Source organism: Sphaerodactylus townsendi, linkage group LG09, assembly GCF_021028975.2.
Source record: "Sphaerodactylus townsendi isolate TG3544 linkage group LG09, MPM_Stown_v2.3, whole genome shotgun sequence".
NCBI lineage: Eukaryota > Metazoa > Chordata > Lepidosauria > Squamata > Sphaerodactylidae > Sphaerodactylus > Sphaerodactylus townsendi.
Window position 1 is genome coordinate 43,422,848 of NC_059433.1, and position 23,402 is coordinate 43,446,249.

The window sequence follows — 23,402 nt, forward strand, 5'->3', positions numbered from 1 at the left end:
TTCAAACTGCAAACCAAATGAAATAAAAGGATGCAGAATATCGGCAGTTATAAAGAGGTATCGCCTGATTTATGTGTAAAATATTCATGACCCTTTTACTAGATGATACTTTCTTGTGCAGACACAACCGATATAAGGAAAACTGGCATTTTTTTAATTGAAAAAAGAATGGCTAAAGTGATACATTAATGCGAATATTTATTTAAAACATTTGCATGTAGCCTTTCCTCCTTATTTAGGATCTGCAAAGTGGTGAACATTCAAAACAATATTAAAATATATTAATTAATATATTAAGCATATATTAAATATTAAAAATAATTAAGCAGATAAACACATAGACCCAAAGACAGATAAACAGGGTGGAGGACAATAAGTGTTAATGAAGGAATGCCAGGCAAAACAAAATAAAGTCTTCTCCTTTAATGAGAATTTTGGCCAAAAATGATGGAAGGATACAGACAAATATCCCTGGATTGGTTTGGACACCAAGACTGAGAAAGATCTTTCTTGGGTAGCATCTTGGGTAACAGGGCGTCTGAAGATGAGCAAAGTGATCAGGGAGGTTCATATAGAAGTTTTTGGACCTTAAGATACAGCCCCTAAACTATATAGGGCTTTAAAGATGAATAATACAAGTGTAGGTGGGACAAGACTGGAATGCTATGGTTGCTGTGACCTACTCCAGGCACCCTTTTGTCTGCAGCATTCTATACCAATTGTAGCTTCTAGACATACTTCAGAGGATGCCCTTTGTAGAATGTATTGCAGTAGTCTATTCTAGATGTTACCTGGGCATTCACCATAGTGGCAAGAACTTTTTTGCCCAAGAAGGGTCACAGGAAAAGTCTTCCGGTCACCACTGGAACTTGTTTATCCAACAGGAGACCTGGATTCAGCAGCACCTCCAAGCTACAAACCTACTCCTTTAGGGGGAGTGCAACCCCATCCAGAACAAAAGATGTCCCAATTCCTGGGTCAAATCTCCCCCCCCCCCCCACAACACACACACACACCAGTAGAAACTCTGCTTTGGTGAGATTAACTTTCAGTTAATTTTCTCTCAAACATCCCTGAACAGCAGCCAGGCATCAATTCACCATTTTCATAGACTTTTTGGGATTTTCTAGAAGCATGAGATTTGTGTCAATGCTTAAAAACATAGGGTGGTGTGGGGGGGGGCAGTGGGGGGATTCAAATAATTTAACAACTGGTTGTTTACAAGCACCATTTTAACAACCGGTTCTGCCAAAGTGGTGCGAACCTGCTGAATTCCATCGGGGGGGGGGGGGGGGAGTTGGGACCTTATGGCCTATCAGCGATCAAGGAAACCAGCAGCAGTCCCTCAACACCACACACTGAAACCTGTCTTCAAGATAAGACCAAAATTATGACAGAATATTGTCCCCTATTCCCAACCACAAAATGTCCAGCATACTATAATCAGCAGTTTCAAATGCCCTACTCTGTCCATTTACCGGTGCAGATCATCCACTAGGGTGACCAAGACCATTTCAGACCCATAATGGCCTAAAACCAGATTAGAATGGATTGAATGGATTGAAAGAGCTATAACCATGCCTGGGAAGATGAGTATCACTGAATGCTATGAATGCTCATGATTAAAAAGCTTTGAATGTTCAAGAAAGCAATGGAATTGGTGCACACAGTGTGCCAGTGATTCCAGTAGTCCTTTGTTCTCTTGCAGGTGGTGCTTGGCAGTTCTCTTTTAATGTGAAATTCTACCCTCCTGATCCTGCCCAGCTTTCTGAAGATATCACCAGGTAGTTCAGACTCAAGCTAAGTTGTTCCCCAAAGATTATGATAGTAATTTCTACTTACTCACAGCCCTTCCTATGTTGTTGTGTGACTATCATAATTCTAACATCAGCAGATCGTATGAAAAAGCATTAGTTACTGGCTGCATTTCTGCATTGTCCTTTATTTCATGCAACTTTTATGTAGTTCATTGGTGTTCAGAATAAGTGTTTTAAATAAGGATTAATTTTATTGTTGAATTCTGTAACTAATAACAACTTATACAGCATAAGAGGACATAAAATGTATGAGGAAAAATCAATAAGAGGGAGAAGGTGTCTTCTGTTTAAGCTGACTGTCTTTAGAAAATGAAGACTACGAAAATATTAATAGGAACATTAGATTGCAATGTTTCTGACCGACAGAATGATTTTTATGTTTTATATTTCATCAGATAACTTTAAATATATGTAACTGGGATACTGACACCAAGTATTTGCATCTGTAATAGCAGCATGGCATCCCTGCAACATTAATGTAATGTCATTGTTTGTGGTATGTCTGTTGTAAGCACTTAATGACTTATGCTAGAAACCTTGGCATTAGTAAACATAAACATTATCTACAAGGTGCAAATTTCAAGGGTTTTTGATGGCTTTATTTTCATGGCTGTGTTATTTGTTAGGAGTGACTGAGCCCTCCAGGGGAGGGCGGTATATAAACCCAACCAACCAACCAACCAACCAACAAATAAATAAATAAATAAAAATACTATTAGGGCCCACTGAAAAAGTATCCCATTATACTTTCTACAGTATAAAGGAGAAATCTCAATTATACATTTACAGGACAATGCTTTACAAAATTCAGTTTAACATTTTCAGGGAAAGGGTGTCTTATAGTCTTCTATTTTTTAAAAATCCGTTGCAGGTACTACTTATGCTTGCAGTTGAGAGATGACATAGTTTCTGGACGACTGCCATGTTCTTTTGTTACACTAGCACTGTTGGGCTCCTATACAGTTCAATCAGAACTTGGAGATTATGATCCTGAGGAATATGGAAGTGATTATGTCAGTGATTTTCGCTTTGCTCCAAACCATACTAAAGAACTGGAAGACAAAGTAATAGAGCTTCACAAAAGTCACAGGTAAGATATGCAAAAGTAGACAATGTTATGAAAAATTATCATAATCTCTCATTTAAATCAATACAAATAATAAATGCATTTTCTATGTTGTTTGTTTTAAAATATATATATATGTTTATTCATACTGATTGATGTTTGTCAGGGGAATGACACCTGCAGAAGCTGAGATGCATTTCCTGGAGAATGCCAAAAAACTGTCCATGTATGGAGTAGATCTACATCATGCCAAGGTATGCATTATGAACAGGACTATAATTTGTACTATGGTCTGGGTTATTTTGCCTTTTTGAATCACACAGCATTTTACTCTGTATTTGAAAGTGTGGTCATCCTGTAGCTTGAAGTCAGAAATTATTACTAATGCTTTTTAAAGTTAAAAGTAGGATATAATTAGAATAACAAAATTAATTATTTATTTGAAAGTCCCAGAATTAGAGCAGGAGTGTAAACTGCATTGCCCTTTATACTAGCACAGCTTGCAATATTGCTGTGCCAGTGCAGCTCACCATGGTGAAGGGGAAAGGCATGGCTGTGTAGCAGTAAGTAGCAATAAGCAGTAGCAGCTAAGACTTTGTGTGTATTTGCCCCATTTGCCTGGCACAGAATGCCACTTCAGGAGTTTAAACACAAGCCTTACATCACAGCAGTTGAAGCATATAGAATTCAGTGCAAATGTCTCAGAATTGGAGCAAACGACCATCTTTATTTTTTTAGGGTCAACCATCAGCTCTGCTGGAACATTCAGCTATATAGGGTTAGGCCATCCAGCCATATATATTTTATACTGAAGAACACTTCTGTAATTATCCCACCACTAGACATTTTGTGAACTATTCATGTTCTATTATTATTAAAACTGAACTTGTTTCAACTTTCTGTTAAGATATTGTGATGAGATCTTGTTATGCTTAGCACTGTTTTTGCAAGTGAGATGGGGTACCATAGGACCTTCTGTGTTGTAGTTACAGTGAAAATGTAAATGAAATAGCATAATTCTAAACACATTGAAAAGAGACTGCATTCTACTTCTTTCACTTATTTATTACCTAGGATTCCGAAGGAGTTGAAATCATGTTAGGGGTTTGTGCAAGTGGTCTTTTGATATACCGTGACAGACTCAGAATAAACAGGTTTGCGTGGCCTAAGGTTCTCAAAATTTCATACAAGAGGAACAACTTCTATATCAAAATCCGGCCAGGGGAGGTAAGCTATGATCTCACCATCTTCAGTATCCAAAAAACTGTCACACACTGGTTCTGCTTCTACTGCTTCACATGCTGGTAATGTTATATTTTGCTTTAAAAATTAATGCTGTATAAAACATTTGTTCCTTATATGAATTAGTCAATTTTGTTTCAGCCTTAATTATTATTACACAGTAATTGGTCTTCTTTTTCCCTTCTTCCTACCATGGGAACTAAATGTACTTCCTCTTTTACAAGAAGAGAGAATGCTGTATTTGCATAGGGAGCAGAGCTTTGCTGCTGTTTCTGTGCTCTTGTTTCTCAGAAAAGCAGAGTGAATGAAATGATGACCCATCACATAGGGAGCGCTTTCTGCAGCGTTCCTGGCCTCGCAGTTCCTTTGCAGTAAACTCTCCTTGCATTTCCCTGTTTAAACGCAAGGAGGAATCCAACTTTCTGCCATACAGCCATGATTGCACTTGTGGTTGCCAGCCCCCAGTCAAAAGGCTAGATTAATATCCTTTAAAAGTAATATCAGTATTGATTTTGCCCCTGAGCCACTCCGAATTGCACCAGCCAACAAGTTAGGCTGACGCAGCTCTGCAAGCAGTGGATGGAAGCGAGTCTTGTGCTACAGAACTCCATAGTACCCGCCCACCTCCCTGTTTGCCCTCCTGGTGTAGTTGCCACTTGCACCAGCCAGGAGGGCAAACATGTCAGTGCAAGCCCATGCTGCTTCTTATAGCCATCCCAAGTCCCCCCTTCTGGATTAGACTTCCCAAGTCATGCCTTTGTGAGTCTCATATCTGCTTATAAAACTACAGTTCTTTCATTTCCAATAAGTAATTACTTTTTCAGATGAGAATTTAAAATTAGTAAATATTTGGTAGCAGACCTCCTCTTTCAGACTTCTGTTTTTTAAGGGAACTGAGTTTGTTTTTGGTTACAGGAGGCATTCAGACAGTACATCCCTTACTTGCAGTATGCAGGCAGTGTTTATCATCTGAATGATAGTTAGGCCTCAGGAAGTCATATCTGTTCAATGGGGCTAATTTACATGTTCATCTGAATTATTGAGGCTGCAGGAAAAGTGCATTGTTTGCAGAGCATGCCTCATAATAATGTACACATACCACCTCCCTCAGAATTCGATCTTCAGTGTGCATTTTATGCATCAAGAGGTCATGTGCAAGCTTTCCCCCAGAGACTGAATTGACAGTGAGAATAAGTCTTAATTCTATCAAGATCAGGGAGCAACACTTGGTTTCCATCATGCAGAAACTCTTCCGTCTGCATTTATCTCACTCCCCACTGACATCTGTCCTGGGGTTGCTCAGTCCATCTAGGAGTAGCACTTCAGGAGGCATTTTGGGCTGCAGCATCAAGAAGCAGAAAAGGAAGAATTTTGGCAGTATCTGAACCACGGTGGTTAGAACTATCAAGACCAGTCTACTGTGTAAGCTTCTACTACACAAGACTTCCCAACTAAATATATGAACAAAGGAGACAGCATCTAATTAGAAATCCCAAAATGTGCAGACAGTCTATCATCCTGTCAAAATTCATTCTTCGTTAGAACACATTGTGAAGCAGATATTCCCTGTCTCCCAGAACCGGGAGAAGAGAGAATGGGCTTTTCTCACAGCACTTCTTGTACTCAGCAGATGGCACTAAATGCTTACATTCTTCATTATGAGATACATGCTGCTAACTTGAAATGTGTATCCAAAAAATGAAAAGAAACAAGGGGAGTGCATTTATCTTGTGTGATGCTGGTAGTGGTGTACAATAGTGCTAAAATGAAGGAGGGATACCATTGAAAAGTACAAATATCCCCAAATAAAGTATTTTCACTTTGAATTGGAACATAGGCAAGTAACCTCAGCTTTCCCAAAACCTTCTTGACCAAAATGGTGAGACAAATCTTATTCCTTAAATGTGGATTTCATGGATATTAAAATAGTTTCTGTCTGAAAAATCTATCATTTATGAAACTAGACATTCTCAACAAAATGTAAAGTACAAAACAGTTGTGCTTTCTTTTGATTTTAACAAGATGTTACATGATGACAACTGTATTTCCAAATATTTTTCCTATATACTGGCCCATAACAGGTTGCACTTTCAGCTTTATGACTTAAAATACTTTATGACTTAAAATTCTATATACTATAGTACTAAAATGCTATATACCAGCATTTCCCAAATGTTGGGTCACCTAATGTCTGTGGCTGGTGCCGACCACTCCACCCCCGTCCTTGCTCAGAGAGCACTACCCACTAGGAGCTGGACCAGCTGGAACGATACAGCAGCTTCAGGGTTTCTCCCCGGCCAGCCAACCACCCAGAAAGGGGCCTGGGACAGTGGAAGTGGGGGGTGAAAGTGGCACCCCAGGAAGCCTTCCTGATGCCACCACATGCAGATGAGGCCTGGTGTAGGGCTGGGTGACATTCAAATTTGTTTTACTTTACTAATAAATAAACCATAAAAAATTTAGTGGATCACGGAGGAGAGGTATTAAAATAACTGGGCCATGGGGAAAAAAGTTTGGGAAACGCTGCTGTATACTATATATAGTACTAAAATACTATATACAAATACTAAAGCCGTGAGAAGATCCCCAAATAAAAATTGTCCATTTTCCCCTTAATTCTGCCCTTTGGGTAAGCTTTATGAAATGGAATGATATAGTCCACCAGGAATGTTCTTACACCCGACCCAGAAGATGGTCTTTCACAAGGGATCAAATTAAGGTTTCATGTGCAGCTATAAAACTAGAATCCCCTCTTACTTGCTTAAGTTGGTAAACTAAACAGTGGTCTCCCAGTCCAATTTGTGTCATATGTTTATACAGATGTAAATACCTCTATAGAGTGATGACTTAAATAACAATCTCAGCCGTTAGGTATTTGACATACCTTGCACTGCAAATAAATGAGCATTCTTTTCCTTCACCAGTTCGAGCAGTTTGAAAGCACTATTGGCTTTAAATTACCAAATCATCGTGCAGCAAAGCGTCTGTGGAAAGTTTGTGTTGAACATCATACATTTTTCAGGTACAACATTTTTGAAGGTTTATTTAAGAAATGAGACACATAGGAAGAAAGCATCAACTGTCATAAATAGGATTTGTCTTGACCATACAGGAATATAACGTTTTGCGTCTATCAGTGATAGTACTTATTTATTTTAATTTAAAGAAAACCTGATGAAAATGATATGGTTCTGTCATCTATTCTTCTAGCTTTGTGTCTCTTGCATGAGCAGGGTTTGGATATGAAAGCCGTTCTGATTGTCACCAATACTTAAATAGTGCCATTTTTTTTTCTCAAGACAAACACCGCTGTTAAGAGACATATGGCAAAATTTGCTGGTTGGCTAAGATGAATTTGTCTCCATGTTCTCATATGCAATTAATGTCTTTTTCATGTCCTTTCCTAAATAACACAATGCCTTTGGGGCACTACCATCATGAGAGCTTTGCAGTGTTCTCAGAGAGGGAGGCAGAAATCACTAATGATGCTAATGATGCGGCTATCACTGCTTCAACAGAAGAGGGAGAATAGTAGCAGCAAGGAAAACATTTCAACTGCTTGTAAATGATATGACCAAAGCATGGAGAAAAGATTTTGGCAGTTGTAAATATTGAAGGGAAACACATGGTGCAACTTGGCAGTACTCTGAATGTGAACTATTCCATGCAGATGGTGCCAAGATTAAATCTGTGGAAGATAGCATTTAGTTATTAACACTGATTTTTTAATATGCCAGATTTGGGAGCATGATTTTACAACTTATTCTGTGGCAAGCATCATGTCTATTTCTTAAGTTCATTGCTATCCAACCTCTCTCTCAGTGAGGACCTTGCATCAAACTCCTCTCCACCATTTGATTTTCATAATAATCCTGTGGAAGGTTAGGCTGAGAGAGTGTGAATGGATCAAGGTCATGTAACAAGTTTCCTTGGCATGAGGGGGGATTAGAACCCATAACTCCCAGATATTAGTCTGACAGTCTTAATCACTACACCCCACATGTTCGTGGTATCTCCTAAGAGGAGAGAAGGACAGTGCTTGCAGGAGTCAAGGAGCTCAAGCGAATGAATTACTTATTTGTGGTCTCTGTGCATCACATCAATGGATTTTGGACCTGCGTGGAAGCTGATCTCTGAAAATTCTAGAGTTACAAAATGCATGAAAATCACATTTTATCAGCCAGAGGATGGGGTGGTGGAAAGCTGCAGTGAGGCAGGTCTCTGCACAAGGGGAGAAGGGTGTTGCAGCCCTCCCCTCTGCCTGACTACTTTTCTGCTTACCTTTTCCCCTAGAGCCCTACTGCACTTTCCTCCTATTGCTCACTCTATTCTCATGCACTGCTTCACCAAAGTAATCTGACTGCCCTGCCCTACACTCTGAGTCTGAGCATTAACTGACCTGATCTTGAACCCATCTCATTAATCTGCTTCCCTTGACTTCTTCCTCCTCAGGACTAATCTGCAGTTGCCTTTTTTTAAACCCACACTACCTAACTTTTTCAAAATGTACATAATTACACACAGACTTGAAAGCTGGCTAATTTTTTTTGTAACCACAACCTGAAATGGAAGTAGGGGATGCTTTTTAAAATCTTCAGTTATTTCATTTTTTGTATTTTATTATTGTATTTTACAGGTAAAGTCTAATCTTACACCCCCACCCCCAATTAAACCAATCCCTTGCCTGTCTGAAAACCTGATAATTGTTTTGGAATGATCAACCTAAACCCTGTTTTAAACCACTTGACTTCAATTGTTTTGAAGCCCAGGCCAGCTAACACATTTTTTAAAAGTAAACTTTATATTCCAATTTTTAGAAAAACAAACAAACAAAAAACACCTGGCTTATTTTAGAAACCTACCAACAGCCTAATTTTTGTTTGAATAACACTGACTGAACCCTAAACTAAAATTTGTGTTGTGTTTTTTGAAACACTTTAACCCTCACCTGCAATTAACTGTTATTAAAACCTGACCAGAAGTTTACTTCAGAACAATTAAATTTCCAACATGAATACGCCAAAAACTCCACAAAACCACTTTCCCAAACAACGCAACACAGACAGCTATTTAGAACAGTTACAGGACAGATATAAAACCAGAACCATAAGTATGCCAAAAGATAAACATTTTTAAAGCTACAACCTTAAAAATCCCTCCAGAGCACATTTTAAAATTAAAATGGAAAGCGGTTAAACATTCCAAAACAAGTCAAGAGAAGTGACCCCAACATACCACAAGTGCCTTTTAAACCCAAAACAGTACAAAACAAAATCAGATACAACCATTTTGAGACGCAACAGAAATAAGCCCTCCCGCACACACTACAACCCAACCAGACAAAACCAACAAACACCGAAAAATTGAAATAAAAATATTTTAAATAAAGTGCAAATCAGCCCTGGCACAAAACAAGAAGAGAACCTTCCCAGGAAGGTAGCAGCAGGCAGCAGCATTAATCCAAGGCATAGCAAGAAACAATTGGGGGATCAGTGTAACATGAAGAGAAACACTAACACAATTACACTGTGTGACTTGCAGCCAAATTCCTGAATTATTTAAAGGAATTGCTTGAGGAACAAGGAGTGTCCCTTGAAAAAATTCATAACACAGAGTCACTCTAGTTAGACTCCAAAGTACAAAAAGGTTTAAGACCACTGAGCCAAGTCAGCATCGAGGTAGAAGCCTGACCTCGCTGATGCTTCCAGGACTTATGGTTTACACACAGTTCTCTCAAATTAGAATTGATACAAGGTTACAGCAGCATCCAAGATGAGCAGGCAGACAGTCTTACAGATGAGATTGTAAGGTTTTGTTCTCTTTGAGCGACAGGGTGGCTGAGGGACAGAGTGAATCCTTGTATCAGTTCTAATTTGAGAGAACCATTGTAAATCACAAGTTCTGGAACCTGGGTGCCAACTAGGTCTTAAGGCTTTTTGTACTTTATTGAAGCTCTTTGACAGAGGTAGAGCGCTCACAAGGACATGTGGAGTCACATGTTCCTGGGAGTATGCCAGCTGGTCACATGGGGTGGAGAATTGCCCCCCCACACACCCCTCCCCTCAGCCCCACCCCACCAGGCTGCTCCTTCAGCCGGTGGAGCCTGTGCTGGCCAAAGGAACAGCCTGGCTGTCCTGCTGCCGGCTAAGGTAAGAGAGGCGCGGGGGAGCGGTGATGGTGGAGGGGCAGCCGGAACAGGTGTTGCCCCGTGCACCATTCGCCCCCCCCCCATGCCTCTGCTCTTAGAGCCATATTCATTTTGTATATAGAGTCCATGTGCTTCTTCACACTTAAGATTGATGGGTATAGTTGAGAGCATCACCTAATATAAACCTCTATAGTTTGAGTTTCTCTGTGTTTTGAATGTTTTTCAAGGGATACTCCTTGTTCCTAAAGCAATTCCTTTAAGTAATTCAGCAATTTGGCTGCAAGCCACACAGTATAATTAGTGTTTGTCTTAATCCAAGGCATAGACAGACTAGAGCAGTTCTTACATTTAGAGACAAAATCCATTTGAATTACAAAGCAACAGATGTGCACTACCGAACATGTTGCTGAAACCAGGATGAGGCAAATGGCCTCCCCACATGGCCTCCCCACATCTAGTTATGATCCTTTGCTCTGGCCCCCAGATGTCAGGTGTAGAATTGAAGACCGGCTTTTTGACAAACAAGATATGTTCAGTATCAAGACTGATAACTCTCTAAAAAGTAGACCACTTCACAAATGCTAAGGCTATGGGCCTTGTCTCTTTTTCATCCAGGCTGCATTCCACCAAGTACTGGAATTCTAATAATTAGAACATCAGTCCTTCAAGGTGTATCCTAATTAGAGTTCTAACCAGCTGTAATTTCAGCCAACAGGAAGATCATCCTTAAAAGAACCAAAATCATGTTCATCATCGCAGTTCAAACATTCCTCCAGAACCAAGAAGGGATTTTTGAGATTCAGAGTGACATCTGTCTCTCCTTCCACCCCAACTTGATTTGACATTTCCACATGTCAGAAGTCATCACCTCTGACCAGTGGGTGCTCACTGTAATCAGGCTTAATTGTGCCATAAGATTTATTACTTTATCAACCAACATTGTCTTGATTCAAATCTCCCCCCCCCCCCCAAACTGGTCCTTCATAAGGAGATAGAATTCCTACTCTTAAGCAAGCAATAAAGCACATTCCTTGCTGTGACAGACCCCTTCACCTTCTCAACTTACTGAGGTGGGCAAACTACTATCTGACCAGGCTTGTAAGATTTCCTGCCTTTTTCAGGGATTGAGCTGCTTCAGATATGGTAGTGTATGGTGGAATAAAGCACTTTCATTCAGTCCTGTAACTCCCCAGAAGGTGAAAGAATCCCATTATTTTAATTTTCTGCCCACCTCAGAATAATTTAATTTTCTGGCAAACCCCTTTATAAGGCAAAAAATAATACTAAGGCAGATTGAAAGAAAACAGATTAAAGTTATTAACAGAGGGGAGATGGGAATAGGAGTTAACTTGGTTGGAAAGAAAAGATAAGGCAGAAGAAATATATTTACAAAAGCATTGGCTTAAAAGTCACTTTTTGTTTTTAGACACAGGCTTCTTAAATTTCAGTTTCAGTTATCAGCTTAGATGTTAAAGATATAGTTCAGATGGTACAGCTACATAAGATGTTCTTCAGTTGGTACTGGCTTAAGGATTTACCACACCGTGTCTAATACAGGCTGCTATTTCACACAATACCCTCACTCAGTTTACCCAATTAGAAACCAAAATAAACATAAAACACTCTCTTGAAGAAGATCAAGCAAAAACCCAATACCCCAGACTACTGACCCCAGGAATTATTTTTCCCTCTGAGAAGATCTATTCCTCTCTCTGGTTTATGTATATGACCCCACAGTTAAGGCCCCTCAATTATATATTGCTTTCTAACCCAGCTCAGCACAGGTTATCACAGTATAGTATAGTTTTAACATAGTCAAGTTTTCCACTCAGATTGATTCATTATTCCTCAGAGATGTTATGTTTAACTCAGCTAAAGGCAGTTTGATGTTTACTCCAAGACATCCAAGATTCAAAAAACCCCAAATTTTCCCTTGTTAGGGAGATATCTCTCTCTGTGTCATCAGGTTGCTGTGACTAATCAGAGTACAGGATACTCAGGTGGCTTCCCTCTTTCTACAGTATTTCTTCCTCTCTCTGAAAGGTAAACACACTGGCTACTGAAAGACCTGCACTTTCTAACCTTACATTTCCTGTGCAGTTGGTCACTTGCCGTCAGGTGAATGATCCGGCTCTCAGTACTTCAGCATGTCCATTTTGGAACTCAGAAGAGATAACCACTTTATCACTCTGTAATTGTTCAGAATGGTTACACTTTTATCCATTCTTCTTGGTCTGTCTGGGTGATAGCGCTAAAGGATGTATACATCCAAACTGCAGTCACACCTCAACATCAGGCTTGCAATCCCCAGCAACCATTTCAGTACAAGCTATTGCCCATCAGCCTCACCACTGCCCCAATTTTTTTCACCAAATGCATGGCAGTGATTTCTGCTCACCTGAGAAACTGCTCATCTGAGGCAGAACAGTCTTCCCATACAAGTCAGCCTTTACCTCCAAGGCTACAAGTCAACAGAAAAAGTGCTCTCTTATATGATCTGAGACTCCTTTTCTTCAAAAGGAACAGGAGGAGGGTTTCACACCATTTTGTATCCATAGATGTTTCTGAGACCAGCTTCTCAGGCGCAAAATCCATAAATGGGAATGCATAGATGACCTCTGGAGGAACATCAGTTGCAGGCAACTAGCCTATCTTTCTCATTAATCAGAGTCAGGTATTTATACAGCAACCTTCATTTTTATGTTTACAATGAAGAGCTGGATATTTCTGTTTGGAATAATAGCTGACTTATTTCTATAAAGACTTTGAAGTATTTAGCCAATTCTTATATGCTACAGTACTAACTAAAATATCACGGGGCCGAGCTCCACATCTCTTCTATTGTAGAATATGGGTTTAAATATACAGAACTTCATAATATGAATTTGCTTTGATACATTCTAGACTGTTGCTACCTGAAGCCCCTCCCAAAAAATTCCTTACACTGGGTTCCAAGTTTCGCTACAGTGGGAGGACGCAGGCCCAAACAAGGAGAGCCAGTGCTTTGATAGACCGCCCAGCACCTTACTTTGAACGTTCTTCAAGCAAACGCTATACTATGTCTCGCAGCCTAGATGGGGGTAAGATGATCTTAATGGACTTTTGGGGAGTGTTATCTCTTTGTTTCTTGAAGAACAATCTTGGTACAGGATAGATTTAAGGCTCTTGTTATCTCGTATTTTCTGAGCTTCTGCCAGATGACATTTGTAAGTATATGCATGATTTTTCATTTACTATGGAAAGATTAGATAAACTAAGTAAATATTAGACTTGTGCCTTTTCTGAGTTTGTTCAATGGAAGTTCTGAAAAACCATAGAAAGAGGATTAATAGCACTTCCATTAACTGACAACCTGTTCCCTTGGATGCTTTCTTTGGAACCCTTCACTTTCTTTTAAACTGTTCGTGGTTCCCCCAACTGAAGTGGGTCAAACATAACTTATCTAGATCCTAGAGATGTGTTCAGGTTCCTAACCAAAAGGAAGTACTCAGCATGTGTGACAATTGGATTTCTGTCTGCATTTACTAGCCATAGAAGCCCTTGTGGGAAAGAAGGAAGTGGGAAAGGATCTGTTCAAGTATCTAAAGATGTGGCTTGAAATAATATGTGCGGATCAGCTGGGCATTCTAGTCTATCCGTTTGAATAAGATATACATGTCAACTAATCTTAAATTTCAAATTATATTTTTCATTCTTTTATATGCATTACTTTTCCAGGTGATGTTATCCTATTCCTGTTAGAAATTATTTTTATCACACAGTAGAACATTCATTTGCAATTGCTGCAGTGAAAATATTTCACATTTTACTTTTTTGTTGAACTAAGCAGCTTGCATCCACTAGAACTGACTGCATATTTTAGCTGGCCTTGCCCCATATAGCAAGCCAAGCTTAAGAAAATGTTTGCTGCAGGACGTTGCTGCTGTACAAATAAACTGTTTTGCACAAGGATGTCCATTACATTTCACTTGAAAACAGCATTCACAGGTGGAATGAGTAGCCTTTGTTTCTGTGTTTCAGCAGTTTTCACTTAATTGCTTTGCTTGCATGCATACAGCTTTTTATGAAAATAGATGCATCCATGTTGTTTTGTAATATAAAGTTTTTTGCATTAAAAGCTATTTCTTTCTTCTTTTCCGGGATTTTACTGTTTTTTTCAGCAATCAAGAATTTACAGCTCTTGAAAACTAACCAGGCAGGATGCTCAGAAATATAAACTAACCAGTTTTCAGTGCAGTGCTGCTTTAATTGTACACAGATAATGGCATATGATTATCTCATGTGAAGTTCTAATTCAAACACCTGTTCTTCTTAAAACGAATGTAGCCAGGTGGATTTCATGAAAGTTTATCACAGCAGATACTGAAGAGTATAGAAGGCCATTTAAACAAAACCCCACTGGTGTTTCATATCAATTACAATAATACCTGTTGCTCCTTGCTGCAACTCATAATATGGGTGATTATTATTTGTTAATAGTGATGCTTTGAGTTGTAATCTTTGTCCTGCTGGTTACCAAGCAACTACTGATCTTGCTTCTATCATGGACCTTGGAGTACAAATTGTTCTCAATACTTTTTTCTGATTCAGTTGTAAAAGCATGTCTGCCTTTGTGAGGGCAGAAAAACAGGATATAAATTTTATAAAATAAATTAAATGTCATTCTCTGCAAAACATTTTTTAGTGTAAACTGCAGTATAAATGCAGTTAATACTGTGCTGCTGCATTATAATATGGCTAGGATAATCAGGATGAATCGCCATTAATGTAATGCTCTGTTTTGTCCGCTGTTAGAGTTTTAATAATGTCTTCTAATGAATTAGCCTTAGCTATATGTTAAGAGAGGTATTATTACCTACTAAATGTGATAGTTCCCATCTTAGTAGCATAATCAATGACAAAGCATAGTGGTCCCAAACAAGTGAAGCGTTGTGCTTATGCTGATGATGTCATGTTCTTATCGGTAGGCCATAAGCTACTTTTTAAAAGGCAGATTGGAGGGGAAATGATTGGAAGATTTGTTGAGGAGAAATATTGAAAGAAAGTAACCAGTAAATGTAGATAGTATTCACATATTTCAATCTCAGATAACAAACCCTAAGTAGCGTAGACATTTTTTGTACGAAAATGTTTGTTTCAGTGTTCTGAATACATTAACTTGCAAAATCACTGTGAACAAAGTGTACATAAAGAGGGAGTTGGGGTTATTTAAAATCAGTTTTTATCCCCATCAAATAAGTTTACACTACAGTAATTATCTTGCATAACTATGAGTTAGTTTATTCAAGAGTGTATTGCTTTTGGAATTGCTTAAATATAAAATTACTAATCACCAGCGTAACATAAATGTAGATCTGGCTTTGATTTAGTGATTTCTATCTTGCTTTTCTTCCAAGAAGCTCAGAATGAAAGTTCATCTGACAAAAACTTGATGAAACAGGTTAAGAAATAAAGAATTAAAAGTACAGTGGAGAACTACACTGGCTTTTTTCTATGTTCAGATCAAGTCTAACCATTATACACTTTTCTGTACTGAAAAGCATAAGCTGTTTCTGCATGGCCATAGCAGTGACTTCCCACCAGCTTAAATAAAGCCGGTGGAGCATCTGCTTAAATAAAGCCGGTGGAGTCCCGATGGAGGTGGAGTCCTCCGCACAGAGCCGCACAGGATGTTTTCGAGGCACTTACCTTTCCTTCCTGTGCAGCTCTGGACGGCTGCAAATATATGCCCATGCTATCCTCTGACCCCTGGGTTCGCACTGTGGTTCGCACTGTGGCGTCTTTACGCCTCTTGCGTGGCGCAAGTGTGGCACTGCTGCGATGCACAGCTTTAGCTGTGTGAACAACGCCCCAGGGATGGTGTTTTTACCGTCCCTAGGATACTGTTGTTTGGCTGTGCGGAAACAGCCATAGTCCTAATGATTTCAACATTACATGTAGGCTACTTGGAAGAATGCATATGATTGCTACTATTGCTGCTTTTAAAATTGATGCTCCATTTGCTGCTGGAGTGCATGTGCTTCATTGAAATTAAATAGTAGACTGTAATGTAATTCTTCCAGAGGCAATATGTTTTCATTGCATTTCATTTAGGTGCAAAAATGTTCCAGTTAATTGGAAATGAAGAAGATTTAGAGCACTGAATATGTAAAAACCAACTTTCAGAACTTATGTTAAGACTGTCTTCCAAGAGAATCCATAGAAGAATCAGTTTTTCAGAAAATATGGAACCCATCTAGAACTACAAAGAGAAATTAATATTTTTAGTGCAAACTGATTGGTGGCGAGTAATTGAAAGTGGTCACATGTGGGTTAACTGACTATTTAAGTAGAATTTGGTAGACCTATACCAAATAATTGAATTTGATTATAAATGTTTTGATCAAATTATAAAAGAGTTTCCAGTAAATTGGGTAGTAGATGTTAAAATTTTAATTAGCTTTAATTCAAGTACTTAAGAAACAGTATATTTCAAGCTAATGTTTTAATAGGAGGGTTTTCTCCTGTGTGAGAAAGGAACAATATCTCTTCCTATTGAAGCATCACGTGTATGTTACAGAAAGAAATCTTGCTTCTTTCTGTAGATATATCTATATGCATATTTGATTTATTGACATGATGATTTATTGTCTTAAGACTCATACAATAATCAATTAAGCATTCTTTAATTGGGGAGGGGTTAATTTGGGGGAGGGGTTCTCTATATGTATGGTTTTTGTCATACGTGTCCATGAAGTGTCACTATTACATTGGAATGTGTACATAGTCAGGCTTACCAAAGTTAAAAGTAAAAGGTGACATGTAATAAACAACAATTATTCATTTGGCTCCCTCATTATCCAATGTATGAAGTTTGGAATATTGCTGTAACTTAACTGTATGGTGTTATGTATATCAAGTTGCACGTAATGGGCAGCGCAAGGTGGTCGGGGATGATGTTGCCACTGTGCCATGTCCAGAGGGCTTTCCAGCAGTGCATGAAGGCAGAAAATACAAAACAAAAACACCCCACCGTTGAGAAGTCTTTCACGGGGCTAAACTGACTTACTCCACCCAAAAGGGAGCCCCCCCCCCCAGAACTCTGGTCTGTATCATGGAAGCTGAATAATGTCAGCTCCACCCTCAGAAATGCCTCCCCCCCCACACACACACACCGGTATCCAATCTGATTCCAGCATAACTCTATAGCAGCCTTGACTTTCGGGTTTTACTGCCACAGAGCTGACAAGCGGCTGGCTGCCAGTGCCTTTCCCCCCCTCCGCCAGCAGGGGTGCCTCTTGTGCTGGTGGAGAGGACAAATGAGTCATCACAGCCCAACGCCAGTTCCATGACTTGATTCTGCCCCATATGATTGGACCATTAATATATTTGATATTTTATAGACATAAATGATCCTTTAGTGAAATGACACATGTTTACAAGTTCTGGAAATTGTATTTTTACATATTCAAGTTTCTAAAATGTGACTTTTTTCTTTCAAATATGGTAGGGAACCTTTGTTTGTTCTCTGTTTTTATGTTTACAGTGTTCTGTTCAAATTTATTTTGCTTAGATTGCATTTGGATGTAGTAAAGCTAAAAGTTAAGTCATTTTTGTACATGCAACTAGAGCAATATTGATTGTTCCTTGCGTTTTATAACACAAGGAATATTGCAATGTATTTAGCAGCTAATATTTAAAGTATTCTGAATAAATGGTATGGAGCATCTGCATGTGTGCAAATACATACAAAACCTCAATATTGCATATATGCATTTGTAGATTAACTTTATCCCGGAGCAAATATAATTAGCATTTATACATGTTTCTGCATGTTTCTGAAACATGTCAGCTGTTTGACAAGTTGTGTTAAGACACTACTTACATTAACTTAGCTTTACAGAGAATACCCTATTTCAGATTTTACCTCTTTAAATTATATCTGCTTTTAGCATCAGTGAATGAAAACCATGAAATGTACATGAAGGATTCTATGTCTGCTGCAGAGGTTGGTACTGGCCAGTATGCCACGACAAAGGGAATCTCTCAAACCAACTTGATAACCACGGTGACTCCAGAGAAAAAGGCAGAAGAAGAAAAGGACGAGGAACAGAATAAAAAAAAGAAAGAGGAAGTCACTCCAGTCTCAGCAATACGGCATGACACTAAGGTAGAGCTTTCAAGCCTCTATTTTACTCAGCTAGCTAAATTTTTTTAGAAATGATACAATAACTGAGAGTTTATATGCAGTGCTCAGTTATGAATATAGTTGTACCAGCTTTGAATAAGGGGATTTTTTACACTTGGAGTGTTTTATGGAGACCCACTAGTTAACATGTAGATGATGGAATTGCGATTAAGACCAGAAATGTCTTCTACATTTTATTTGTTTCACACAAACATAAGAAATTATCGGATTAAGCTATGATTTAAAAAAAAACTTGCTATTATTGTATTCTGACAATTGTTGTCAGATCTTCTGTTCCTGATTGAAGAGGATGTTTACTTCCTTTTAATTGACCTTAAAATCAGTATTACTTCCATTTTTGTAAATCACAGTACACTACTGTAGTTTTTACATTTACCACATTCCACTTTTCTGCCATATAAATGTGGATTTTTTTAAAAAAACCTTTGTTCTCATTCTGCAGTAGATTAGGACTGTCAGCTTTACACATGCAATTCAGTTTTAAGGAGGAATAAGGAATAACATTTGCAGTTGCAAACTACATGAAAGGAAATATGTGCTGGCAGAGCTGCATAATGTGTGTTTAGGTTTTTCTGGTAGATCATAGCAGACAGCAAATTGCAAATATTGCTAAAGAGTAATATCTGGAGATACACATTATTTTCCCAAAGATAACCAATATGTATATTCCCAAGATTCCCCACTACAAATGTCTGCAAGATTTTGCATGTAGGGAAATGTAAATTGTGTGATTTAACTAACTTTAAAATACATTTTAAAATAATTTCTAATATGATGTACACCATGAAAATTAACAGGATTGCGGACTGGATCATAAAAGTTAGGAATTATAATGGAGTTCTGCTTCCACCTTCCTCTTCTTTTTGCAACCTCCTGAACTCCCAACTGACGGGTTGGGGACTTTCTTGAATGCTGTAAGATATGAAGCAGGGTGCAACTTTACCAACATCTCCTTCGTACTGTAGCTTCCTGCCCTCTTGAAAAGGAACCCTGGAAGGTTGGGGGACCCTCCTCAGCAGTTGGGATGTTGGCACAGAAGGGCTGCATCTGAAGAGGGAATTGTGGACATGCACAATCTTGTATAAGTTGATGCTGTAAAAAACTGACTAGATTTCAGTTTATAATTTAAATTTAGTACTCATTAAAGATATCTATCCAAACAGGGAAATGAGAGCACAGAAATGTAAACTCCAAGCTTTCATATAATCCATTTAAACCCTAATCCACTGATTTTTGTATGTGAAAGTAGGCTGCTTGCAAAAATCTGTACATATGAATCTACAAAACTGTCAGTGCTGTCAGTTCTCAAAATGCCCATCACTTCTAGTGAGAATAATAGACTGGATTTAGCCCACAATCTTCCAAGTGAATGCTGAAAGCTAATAACACCATCAGACTTCTGCAGCACAAGAACAACTACATACAGTTCTGTAATCGATGGTGGGAGATTTTTCCCCCAGTGTGCATTCATTGAAGGCAATAGTAAATATGCTGATTTTTAATGGAACTGGATAGTACTCACCAGTTTATTTATATTTAATGTATTATAATTCAAGTTAGAATTAATTTTACTTTATATTGTATTCATTGACTATAGCAATGAATGTTTCTGAGAACTTGAATGTTTCAGAAGATTATTATGGTTTATTATTTCTTGGTGAAGGTACTGGAGAACCACGATCTGATTGCCCATCTCTTTCCATATCTATAGGGAGTAGCTTCATGGGATTAACACATTTTGCCTGACCTTTTTTTCTGGTGGTAAATCAGTCCCATTCATGGCTTCTGCTTGCCCTGATAGGATACTCACATGTGTTCTCTACCAGGCAAATAGTAGCTTTCAGAATGGTATTTTGGGGAAGGGATTAATTGCCCCTTTTCCTGTACCATGTAACCACCCTCCCCCCAGTAGCTGCTATTTATAGACCTTGAAAAACATGGAGAATGTGCATGGATCTCAATATCTTAATGCAGTTGTGTCCTAAGAAGGTTAGACAAGTTTCCTTGAAATAGCAATACATTTCCCTGGAGGTCATCTTGATCAACATCCGCCATTACTGTTCTGTAATATACAGCTTCCAGACTGTTGCATTCTAAAGTCCACACTAACATCATGTCTGGTTATGGGCACTGCGTATTCCTTTGATAATGCATCACATATTTCTGTAGCCCAAACAGTTAAGAAGACAAATAAGAGTTTTTAAGTAGGGCCCCCTAACAACAGAAAAGGGCTATATAAATTGAAATTATGAAGTACTTGATTTTGTATTGTCTAAGAAAATCTATTGGAATAAAAACTGTAAAGCTTTTTCATGATGCAAGTACATAGACACTGAGCTTTAGGCCCTATTTGTTACTTACATTTGCAATAATTCTTGGTGATAAAAATGTTTTCAGAATCAACTAGCATGATTTGATACTGCATCTGGATTCAAGCAGAGTCCAGCCGCAAACCAATATAGTCAACCAGTAACAGAATGGTACAAGAAAACTGTGGACAAGCTAAATACATGAATCAAATTGACTATAATATGTGCCTCAAATTCGCCACTTCTGTAGGATGTTCTAACCCTAATCCAATCATATCTGTAGCAGACATTTGCCTTCAAATCTGCTAATGCTGCACATTATTTTGCCCTAACACATCATTTCCAAATTTTATTTTATTACCAATTTTGTTTAACACCTAGTTGTTTCAAAGCTTAATGAATAGATTATGAAGAACAATCAATGACTAGTTCTCTTGCACAAGACCCATTGACAAAATTTGAGAGAGGCTTATAAAATTAAAAAGTTGTGAGGAACTTTAAAAATGGCTTAGTCAGAATGGCTATGGAGTGGCCCACCTATAATTATATATCTGAAGCATCTCAGAGATATCTGGGAGGTCATACTTAGAGATGAAGTCCTGGATTATACAGATTTTGTCCTCATCCAGCAAAACAATGTTACCCTGTTCCCTTTCTAATTGTATCTCATTCTCTGAAATCAACACACAGAATGGTTCCACTTAGTAAATAAACTATTTTCTTGTTTTGTAGTTAGACTAGAATAGGCACAGTATGAAAATTCCATATCAGAGTATCCATTATCCATGTTAATGAGGATGTTTCCTAATTCATTTAGAACTAGCATGATTACTAGCCAAGTTAACATTTAATGCAGCCTGCCTAGGTCAATCTCATCATATCTCAGAAGCTAAGCAGGGTTCGCCCTAGTATTTGGCTAGAAGACCACCAGAGAAGTCCAGGGTTGCTACACAGAGACAGACAATTGCAAACCAGTGACGTAGGTATAGATTTTTTATGGGGGGGTTCGCGGGTGAGGCCACGCCCCCACCTGCCTCTGGGGGCGTAGCCACGCCTCCCCAAGCCCCACCCCAGCCTAAGTGCTTATAAAAGTAGCCCTCCGAGGCAAGGGATGGCAGACTCCCGTGACCCATCTGCCCCGCCTCCCCCACCAGCTGGGCTCCCAGCTGGCAGCCGGCAGTCCCTTCTCTCTCCCCTCCAGGCACAGAGGTAGCTAGGGAAAATGGAGCTCAGTGCAAAATGTGAGGTTTTTGCCCCCCTCCCCCCCCCATGGGTGACTGCTGTGATGCTGGAATCCACCCCCAAACATCATCACTTTCAGTGGTGTTTAAACTAGGGAGTCCAGATTCTCCTTTTAAATCCACTGTAAAGGGAGAATCTGAGGTCCCCAGATAAAACAATATTGAAAGTGATGCTGTTTTGGGGTGGATTATCCCCCACCCTGAAACAACATTACTTTCAATGTTTAAACTGGGGACCTCAGATTCTCCCTTTAAATCCATGCCGAAGGGGGTGGATTTAAAAAGAGAATCTGGGGAAATTTGGGGGGTGCTTGTTGTCAGGGGTACAATTGTTAAGCTGGCAGAACCAACCTTTCCAGGTATCTTTGGGAGACTCTCCTAATGATACCACCCAGGTTTGGTGAAGTTTGGTTCAGAAGGTCCAAAATTGTGGACTCTCAAAGATGTAGCCCCCATCTCCTATTAGCTTCCATTGGAAACAATGGGGGATGGAGGCACCCACTTTGGGAGTCCATAACTTTGTACCCCCTGGACCAACCTTCACCAAACCGGGGTGGTATCAGCAGCACACTATTCTGATGATACCACCTAGGTTTAGTGAAGTTTGATTCAGACGGTCCAAAGATATGGACCCTCAAATGGGTAGACCCATCTACTATTAACTCCCATTGGAAACAATGGGGCACCCTTTTGGGGGTCCATAACTTTGGACCCCCTGAACCAAACTTTACCAAACTTGGCTGGTATCATCAGAAGTGTCACCTGATGATAGTCTGAGATTTTAGTGCCGCTAGCCTAAAAACTGCACCCCCTGCAGGCCAAAAACCAAAAAAACACTTTAAAAATACAAAAACCCACAAGCGGGGGGTGGGGGGTGGCGGAGCTTTGGACATGCAATGGGGGGGCTGAACCCGAGAATCCCCCCCTTACCTATGTCCTTGTTGCAAACCTAATCTGAATTTCTCTTGCGCTGAAAATTCTATGGGGTTGCCCTATGTAAGCTGCAACTTACAACACTTTCCACCACCATTAAGTAAAGCCAAGAATAAGGTCCAAAAGTTGATACATTGTAATAGATATAAAGTAATGTCCACTGTGTTTGTTTTTTTTAAATTGTCTTCTATCTTGAAAAGATAATTGACAAGATTGAGTTTCTAACAAACTATCACTCTCTGAAGTATCTGTAGACCATTTAGTAACATAGGCTTGAATTTTAACTCCATCTTAATTTTGAATTTTAACTCCAGAATGGAGTTTTTCTGACATTCTATACTTGCCTTTTGCATTTCCCTGACATCCACTCAGGAGACACTGAGAATACTGCAAGATTTTGTATAACCATCTGTAGTTGAGAGGAGGAATGAGCAAAATTGAATGGGTTGCACCTTAGA

General features: G+C 39.0%; 1 protein-coding gene across 15 annotated transcripts in view; it reads left to right on the forward strand.

Moving 5' to 3' along the window:
• EPB41L3 (erythrocyte membrane protein band 4.1 like 3) overlaps positions 1-23,402 on the forward strand; it is a 120,139-nt gene that overhangs the window by 63,045 nt on the left and 33,692 nt on the right. For 13 of the 15 annotated variants that reach the window (XM_048507316.1, XM_048507319.1, XM_048507323.1 and 10 more), the window contains exons 6-12: positions 1,709-1,784; positions 2,689-2,907; positions 3,050-3,137; positions 3,958-4,110; positions 7,050-7,147; positions 13,178-13,353; positions 18,205-18,422. In XM_048507316.1, coding sequence (XP_048363273.1) covers positions 1,709-1,784; positions 2,689-2,907; positions 3,050-3,137; positions 3,958-4,110; positions 7,050-7,147; positions 13,178-13,353; positions 18,205-18,422 — 1,028 coding nt within the window. The remainder of the gene's footprint in view (positions 1-1,708; positions 1,785-2,688; positions 2,908-3,049; positions 3,138-3,957; positions 4,111-7,049; positions 7,148-13,177; positions 13,354-18,204; positions 18,423-23,402) is intronic. The other 2 variants (XM_048507320.1, XM_048507324.1) reach the window with 1 other exon arrangement.